The sequence below is a fragment of the Eleutherodactylus coqui genome, chromosome 2, assembly GCF_035609145.1.
Source record: "Eleutherodactylus coqui strain aEleCoq1 chromosome 2, aEleCoq1.hap1, whole genome shotgun sequence".
NCBI lineage: Eukaryota > Metazoa > Chordata > Amphibia > Anura > Eleutherodactylidae > Eleutherodactylus > Eleutherodactylus coqui.
In genome coordinates this window covers 344,427,101-344,436,067 of record NC_089838.1, presented here as the reverse complement: position 1 = coordinate 344,436,067, position 8,967 = coordinate 344,427,101, and the positions used below count along the sequence as shown (strand labels likewise).

Sequence of the window (8,967 nt, the reverse complement as noted above, 5' to 3'; positions counted from 1 at the left end):
GGAGGACCCGATGACCCTGGAGGACCCGATGACCCTGGAGGACCCGATGACCTTGGAGGGCCCGCTGATCCCGGAAGACCCGATGACCCCGGAGGACCTGATGACCCTGGAGGACCCGATGACCTTGGAGGACCCGATGACCCCAGAGGTCCCAATCACCCTGGAGGACCCGATGACCCTGGAGGACCCGATGACCCTGGAGAACCTGATGACCCCGGAAGACCCGATGACCCCGGAGGCCCTGATGACCCTGGAGGACCCGATGACCTTGGAGGCCCCGATGACCCTGGAGGACCCGATGACCCCGGAGGACCCGGTGACTCTGGAGAACCTGATGACCCTGGATGACCCTGGAGGACCCGATGACTCTGGAGGACCCGATGACCCCGGATGTCCCGATCACCCTGGAGGAATAGATGACCCCGGAGGACCCGATGACCCTGGAGGACCCGATGACCCCAGAAGACCCAATGACCCTGGAGGACCTGATGACCCTGGAGGACCCGATGACCCCGCAAGACCAGATGACCCTGGAGGACCTAATGACCCTGGAAGACCTGATGACCCTGGAGGACCTGATGACCCTGGATGACCCTGGAGGACCCGATGACCCTGGAGGACCCGATGACCCCGGATGTCCCGATCACCCTGGACGAATAGATGACCCCGGAGGACCCGATGACCATGGAGGACCCGATGACCCCAGAAGACCCGATGACCGTGGAGTACCTGATGACCCTGGAGGACCCGATGACCCCGCAAGACCAGATGACCCTGGAGGACCTAATGACCCCGGAGGACCCGATGATCCTGGAGGACCTGATGACCCTGGAGGACCCGATGACACCAGAGGTCCCGATCACCCTGGAGGACCAGATGACCCCGGAGGACCCGATGACCCTGGAGGACCTGATGACCCCGGAAGACCCGATGACCCCGGAGGACCTGATGACCCGGCAGGACCCAGTGACTCTGGAGGACCTGATGACCCTGGATGACCCTGGAGGACCCGATGACCGTGGAGGACCTGATGACTCTGGAGGACCCGATGACCCCGGATGTCCCGATCGCCCTGGAGGAATAGATGACCCCGGAGGACCCGATGACCCTGGAGGACCCGATGACCCCAGAAGACCCAATGACCCTGGAGGACCTGATGACCCTGGAGGACCCGATGACCCCGCAAGACCAGATGACCCTGGAGGACCTAATGACCCTGGAGGACCCGATGATCCTGGAGGACCCGATGACACCAGAGGTCCCGATCACCCTGGAGGACCCGATGACTCTGGAGGACCTGATGACCCTGGAGGACCCGATGACCTTGGAGGACCCGATGACCCTGGAGGACCCGATGACCCTGGAGGACCCGATGACCCTGGAGGACCCAATGACCCCGCAGGACCCGGTGACTCTGGAGGACCTGATGACCCTGGAGGACCCGATGACCCCGGATGTCCCGATCACCCTGGAGGAATAGATGACCCTGGAGGACCTGATGACCCTGGAGGACCCGATGACCCCGCAGGACCAGATGACCCTGGAGGACCTAATGACCCTGGAGGATCCGATGATCCTGGAGGACCTGATGACCCTGGAGGACCCGATTACACCAGAGGTCCTGATCACCCTGGAGGACCAGATGACCCCGGAGGACCCAATGACCCTGGAGGACCTGATGACCCTGGAGGGCCCGATGACCACGGAAGACCCGATGACCCCGGAGGACCTGATGACCCTGGAGGACCTGATGACCCTGGAGGACCCGATGACACCAGAGGTCCCGATCACCCTGGAGGACCAGATGACCCCGGAGGACCCGATGACCCCGGAGGACCCGATGACCCCGGAGGACCTGATGACCCTGGAGGACCCGATGACCCCGCAGGACCCGATGACCCTGGAGGACCCGATGACCGTGGAAGACCTGATGACCCTGGAGGACCCGATGACCCCAGAGGTCCCAATCACCCTGGAGGACCCGATGACCCCGGAGGACCCGATGACCCTGGAGAACCTGATGACCCTGGAGGGCCCGCTGACCCCGGAAGACCCGATGACCACGGAGGACCTGATGACCCTGGAGGGCCCGATGACCTTGGAGGACCCGATGACCCCACAGGACCCGGTGACTCTGGAGGACCTGATGACCCTGGATGACCCGATGACCCTGGAGGACCCGATCACCCTGGAGGACCCGATCACCCTGGAGGACCAGATGACTGCGGAGGACCCGATGACCCTGGAGGACCTGATGACCCCGCAGGACCCGATGACTCTGGAGGACCTGATGACCCTGGAGGACCCGATGACCCTGGAGGACCCGATGACCCTGGAGGACCCGATGACCTTGGAGGGCCCGCTGATCCCGGAAGACCCGATGACCCCGGAGGACCTGATGACCCTGGAGGACCCGATGACCTTGGAGGACCCGATGACCCCAGAGGTCCCAATCACCCTGGAGGACCCGATGACCCTGGAGGACCCGATGACCCTGGAGAACCTGATGACCCCGGAAGACCCGATGACCCCGGAAGACCCGATGACCCCGGAGGCCCTGATGACCCTGGAGGACCCGATGACCTTGGAGGCCCCGATGACCCTGGAGGACCCGATGACCCCGGAGGACCCGGTGACTCTGGAGGACCTGATGACCCTGGATGACCCTGGAGGACCCGATGACTCTGGAGGACCCGATGACCCCGGATGTCCCGATCACCCTGGAGGAATAGATGACCCTGGAGGACCTGATGACCCTGGAGGACCCGATGACCCCGCAGGACCAGATGACCCCGCAGGACCAGATGACCCTGGAGGACCCGATGATCCTGGAGGACCTGATGACCCTGGAGGACCCGATGACACCAGAGGTCCCGATCACCCTGGAGGACCAGATGACCCCGGAGGACCCGATGACCACGGAAGACCCGATGACCCCGGAGGACCTGATGACCCTGGAGGACCCGATGACCTTGGAGGACCTGATAACCCAGGAGGACCTGATAACCCAGGAGGACCCGATGACACCAGAGGTCCCGATCACCCTGGAGGACCAGATGACCCCGGAGGACCCGATGACCCTGGAGAACCTGATGACCCTGGAGGACCTGATGACCTTGGAGGACCCGATGACCCCGCAGGACCCGGTGACCCCGCTGGACCCGGTGACTCTGGAGGACCTGATGACCCTGGAGGACCCGATGACCCCGGATGTCCCGATCACCCTGGAGGAATAGATGACCCTGGAGGACCCGATGACACCAGAGGTCCCGATCACCCTGGAGGACCAGATGACCCCGGAGGACCCGATGACCCTGGAGAACCTGATGACCCCGGAAGACCCGATGACCCCGGAGAACCTGATGACCCCGGAGGACCTGATGACCCCGGAGGACCCGATGACCCCGCAGGACCCGGTGACTCTGGAGGACCTGATGACACTGGAGGACCCGATGACTCTGGAGGACCCGATGACCCCGGATGTCCCGATCACCCTGGAGGAATAGATGACCCTGGAGGACCTGATGACCCTGGAGGACCCGATGACCCCGCAGGACCAGATGACCCTGGAGGACCTAATGACCCTGGAGGACCCGATGATCCTGGAGGACCTGATGACCCTGGAGGACCCGATGACACCAGAGGTCCCGATCACCCTGGAGGACCCAATGACCCTGGAGGACCTGATGACCCTGGAGGGCCCGATGACCACGGAAGACCCGATGACCCCGGAGGACCTGATGACCCTGGAGGACCCGATGACCCTGGAGGACCTGATAACCCAGGAGGACCTGATGACCCCAGAGGTCCCGATCACCCTGGAGGACCAGATGACCCCGGAGGACCCGATGACCCTGGAGGACCCGATGACCCTGGAGGACCCGATGACCCCGTAGGACCAGATGACCCTGGAGGTCCGGATGACCCTGGAGGTCCGGATGACCCTGGAGGACCCGATGACCTCGGATGTCCCGATCACCCTGGAGGAATAGATGACCCTGGAGGACCCGATGACCCTGGAGGACCCGATGACCCCGGAGGATCCGATGACCCCGGAGGACCCCATGACATCGGAGGACCCGATGACATCGGAGGACCCGATGACCCCGGAGGACCCGATGACCCCGCAGGACCCGATGACCCCGCAGGACCCGATGACCCCGGAGGGCCCGATGACCCCGGAGGGCCCGATGACCCCGGAGGGCCCGATGACCCTGGAGGGCCCGATGGCCATTCTAGGATTCTATTTACTGCATATTATGCATAAAGTCAGGAGGTCTATGGGATCTTCTTGTGTGTGTGTTTGTTTTTTTTGCACACCTGAAATACCCAGTGAATATGGACTCAAAGAAGGACTAAACAGACAGTAAATACATGCAGTTTGGTCTGTAAACCGATGTGTATTCCATGGATGAAACTGCGTATGCCCATGTGAATGAGCCCTTAAAACCACCCCTTGGTATGCCCTGCTCAGCATGAGCCCAGAACGGAATCAAGACAAGCCAGGCATGTATCTTGATTGAAAAGCAAAAGAAAAAGTATTGCGCCGCTCTGTCCAGCGGGCGCCGCCGCCGTCGGATCAGTCGACGTCCTGGCGATTGAGGAAGGCAGCACCAATTGGTAGTTATGGTCTAGGGAGCATTCAGCTGCCAGCTTAGTTACCTGTGCCCACTGTGCGCCACCACATGAGGTTCTGACACCTTCCAGTCCTGGAGCACACTGGCTGGCATCAGGATTCTGTGTAGGTAGGCGCCGGGGAGCAGCGAGTATACAGAAGCCGCTGACGTTTTCCTCTGGTCTCAGGTCTGAACTGCGGGTTCTGCTGCTGCGGAGGGACTTCTTCTGTCAGATGTAGCCGGTTTACGTTAGTACTTTGAGGGTCACCACATGGCAGAACGCTGTATACAGCGGAGCCGCGCTGGCTGTGTGCCTCCATCCATGTGAAGGTTTCATCAGCGTTTCTTATCCACACGTACCTTCCGCAATATTTAAGTCTGTGAACCCCTCCTGACAAAACCCGGCATTGACCCCTCTACGGCGCTGAACGCACCGTCTTCACAAATCGCGCTCCTGAAGCCCGCTGATACATAATGGACTCCGCTGCCACCTGCTGGTGAAGTGGGAATAATTTATTACAACATTTAGTTATATTTTTCCCCATTTTGGTTTCTTTGTGCCTTTTTTTAGTAACTTCACGTTGAAGCGAACAAGTATGAAGAGTCAAAGAGTTAGGAGCAGAAATGGCAGAGGCATTGGTGCAGTGGCCAGCACAGGGGGCAGGGTACTGGTGCAGGGGCCGGCACAGGGGGGAGGCTATCGGTGCAGTGGCCAGCACAGGGGGGAGGCTATTGTTGCAGTGGCCAGCACAGGGTGGGGCTATCGGTGAAGTGGCTGGCACAGGGGGGAGGCTATTGGTGCAGTGGCCAGTGCAGGGGGGGAGGCTATCTGTGAAGTGGCTGGCACAGGCGGGAGGCTATCGGTGTAGTGGCCGGTACAGGGGGGAGGCTATTGGTGCAGTGGCCAGTGCAGGGGGGAGGCTATCAGTGAAGTGGCTGGCACAGGTGGGAGGCTATCGGTGCAGTGGCCAGCACAGGGGTAAGGCATCGGTGCAGTGGCCGGCGCAGGGGGGAGGCATCAGTGCAGTGGCTGGCGCAGGGATAAGGCATCGGTGCAGTGGCCGGCGCCTGGGGGAGGCTATCGGTGCAGTGGCCGGCGCAGGGGGTAGGCTATCGGTACAGTGGCCGGCACAGGAGGTAGGCTATCGGTACAGTGGCCGGCACAGGAGGTAGGCTATCGGTACAGTGGCCGGCACAGGAGGTAGGCTATCAGTGTAGTGGCTGGCACAGGGGAGAGGCTATCGGTGCAGTGGCCAGCACAGGGGGCAGGCTATTGGTGCAGTGGCCAGCACAGGGGCAGGCTATTGGTGCAGTGGCCAGCACAGGGGGCAGGCTATTGGTGCAGTGGCCAGCACAGGGGGCAGGCTATTGGTGCAGTGGCCAGCACAGGGGGCAGGCTATTGGTGCAGTGGCCAGCACAGGGGGGAGGCTATTGGTGCAGTGGCCAGCACAGGGGGGAGGCTATCGGTGTAGTGGCCGGTACAGGGGGGAGGCTATCGGTGCAGTGGCCAGCACAGGGGTGAGGAATCGGTGCAGTGCTCAGCACAGGGGGCAGGCTATTGGTGCAGTGGCCAGCAAAGGGGTGAGGCATCGGTGCAGTGGTCAGCACAGGGGGCAGTCTATTGGTGCAGTGGCCGGCGCAGAGGGGAGGCTGTTGGTGCAGTTGGCGGCGCAAGGGGGAGTCTATCAGTGTAGTGGCCGGCGCAGGGGGGGAGCCTATCAGTGCAGTGGCCGGCACAGGGGGCAGGCTATCGGTGAAGTGGCTGGCACAGGGGGGAGGCTATCGGTGCAGTGGCCAGCACAGGGGGCAGGCTATTGGTGCAGTGGCCAGCACAGGGGGCAGGCTATTGGTGCAGTGGCCGGCACAGGGGGCAGGCTATTGGTGCAGTGACCAGCACAGGGGTCAGGCTATTGGTGCAGTGGCCGGCACAGGGGGGAGGCTATCGGTGTAGTGGCCGGCACAGGGGGGAGGCTATCAGTGCAGTGGACAGCACAGGGGGGAGGCATCGGTGCAGTGGTCAGCACAGAGGGCAGGCTATTGGTGCAGTGGCCGGCGCAGGAGGGAGGCTATCGGTGCAGTGGCCGGCGCTGGGGGAAGGCTATCGGTGCAGTAGCCGGCGCAGAGGGGAGGCTTTCACAAGATGATGCGACCCACCGATGGGAGGCCGACAAGACCTGGGACAAAAAGCCACCGTCCCCCGGTGAGCAGGAGAGAAGACCACAGGTGCCACCCCACACTTAGCTCCTCTTTTACTAGGGTCCGCAGTGGGAAGGAAACCGGCCTAGGAGGACTGCCAAGATAGCGCAGCTGACCGGAGGTGACGTTCCAGGAAGGGAGCGCTGATCTTTTCCGAGACACTCGGATCCAGCACACTTCCTGCTGGGAACCTTAGAGAGTGCCCAGAACCACTCAGATGACCGTCCCCCAACAGGACAGGGGAGTACTGAGGAAGGTAGGAGAGTTATAAACCTCTCGGTCGGTTCCTGTCCTATCAGAGGAAGGTCCTCCCAGCTGGCGCCCTCCGTGGAGATGATAGCGAAACAATCGTATCCGTAAGGGAAGATGAAATTACATAACTAAGGTCCCTGGATTTCTTCTACAAAGGAATCTTTATCTGCCGACCCTACCATGGCTTCTGCGCATGCTCCCATCAGCAAAATGTATAAAATGTAGAAAATATACAGCTAATTAATACAATTGAGACCCTCGCTGTTACGGCACTCTGCCCCCCGAGCGCCAAGTGGGATGCCCTGATCTTCCCGCACCCCACTGTCCCTGCCTACTTGCCTCGGCCCTGGCTAACCGCAGGCGGACAACTGGACGGCGGTCCCTGCCCTGGCTAGGGACCTGGCGGCTGACAAGCAGGAAACTACCTAATGGGGGGAACAGAGTGCCGACAGAGGAGGCAGGTGTAACAGACCAAACAAAACTGACAAGGCTGGAGATGGAACTCACAGGCAAACTGGCAGAGTGCTGGATAGCAACTAGTACTGACTGGGCCAGACTAGATTAGAGGCAAACAGAACCAACACAAACAGACAGAGTGAAAGGGGACTAGAGGGAGCTGACCGAACACTAGGGACTGACTGAGGAGAACCGCAGACAGACTGGCTAGGTGCATGCAGAACCAATAACTGGCAATGAGCTCAGTTCACTGCCAGTCTTTCAACCACAAGGTTCCGCCCAGGGGCGGAGAGTGGGAGGAGGCAACTCCACCCACTGCTGTATAAGAAGCACAGAGGAGTGCAGGCGGCACCCTACGGGCGGGCACGCCCACGCCGCCACCCACTGGCCAACCCAAGCTGCTGGGATGACCTCGACACAGGGCTCCAGGCTGCTGGAGCCGACACCGGAGCGACGCGCGCCGACCGCGGGACCCCATGCCGCACTGTATGGTAACACTCGCTATTAGAAATGGAAAGAAAGAACAAAGATAAAAAAAACCAGAAGACAAGTAGAGGAGTAAGAGACCCCGATCACAAACTAACATGTTCCTACACAAATGACCAGAGCTGGGAAACAAACAGGGAGAATTGGAGCTCCGAACACAGGAAGAGAAATATGATGTCATCGGCATCACGGAGACTTGGTGGGATGATACACACGATTGGATACAAGGCTTGTAGGATACAATGTATTTATAAGGAACAGACCTAATAAAGGGGAGGAGGTGTTGTGTTGTATGTTAGGAGAACATTCATCTCCACAGAGATTCAAGCTTCAGAGCTGGGAGTTCTGTAGGAACTGTTTGGGTAAGAATACAAGGAGAGAACAACAGAAAGGACACCATTGTAGGCATTTACTATAGGCCGCCTGGACAAGCAGAAGATATGGAGGAACTCTTTCTACATCAGATGGCCAAGCTCTCAAAGAAGCCCAACATAGTGATCATGGGAGATTTTACCCATCCAGACATTTGTTGGGAATCTCTCAGGTAAAAGTAATGGATCCAGCAGATTCTTATCCGCTCTTACTGACAACTTTATCTTCCAGAAGGTAGAAGAGAAAACAAGGGGATCTGCTATCTTGGGCCTAATTCTTACCAACAGGGAGGGAATGGTTGAGGAAGTAAGGGTGGCTGGGACCTTAGGAGGCAGCGATCATGATATCCTTGGATGTTGGATAACAAGGGGAGGATGACCTGAGAAGACTCAGACCTCAAGGATGGATTTCAGAAAGGCAGATTTTACTGAACTCAGAAAGAGGAAGAATCCAATGGCTGGATGTTCTTAAGGATAGAAATGTCCAAGAAGGTTGGGAAATGTTGTGGAATGAGATTCTCAAAGCACAATCGTTACCAATCCCTAAAAGAAGGAAGAATGTGAAGCATTTAAAGAGACCCGGATGGAT

At 59.5% G+C, this 8,967-nt stretch overlaps 1 protein-coding gene across 1 annotated transcript; it reads left to right on the top strand.

The window, feature by feature from the left end:
• Positions 1–984: 984 nt before the first annotated feature.
• On the top strand, positions 985–2,160 carry LOC136610498 (proline-rich proteoglycan 2-like). Its single transcript, XM_066589730.1, has 3 exons — positions 985–1,060; positions 1,193–1,780; positions 1,979–2,160. Exons 1-3 carry the CDS (start codon positions 985–987, stop codon positions 2,158–2,160), a joined length of 846 nt encoding a protein of 281 aa, XP_066445827.1.
• The last annotated feature ends 6,807 nt before the right edge of the window (positions 2,161–8,967 follow it).

What these genes read in the sequence shown, in the direction of transcription:
- LOC136610498 (XM_066589730.1), top strand. Translation starts at nt 985, where the DNA reads ATGACCCTGGATGACCCTGGAGGACCCGATGACCGTGGAGGACCTGAT. An exon ending in AGGACCCGATGACCCCGGAT is followed by an intron (nt 1,061 to 1,192) that starts GTCCCGATCGCC and finishes CCGCAAGACCAG; the next exon opens with ATGACCCTGGAGGACCTAAT. An exon ending in AGGACCCGATGACACCAGAG is followed by an intron (nt 1,781 to 1,978) that starts GTCCCGATCACC and finishes ATCACCCTGGAG; the next exon opens with GACCCGATGACCCCGGAGGA.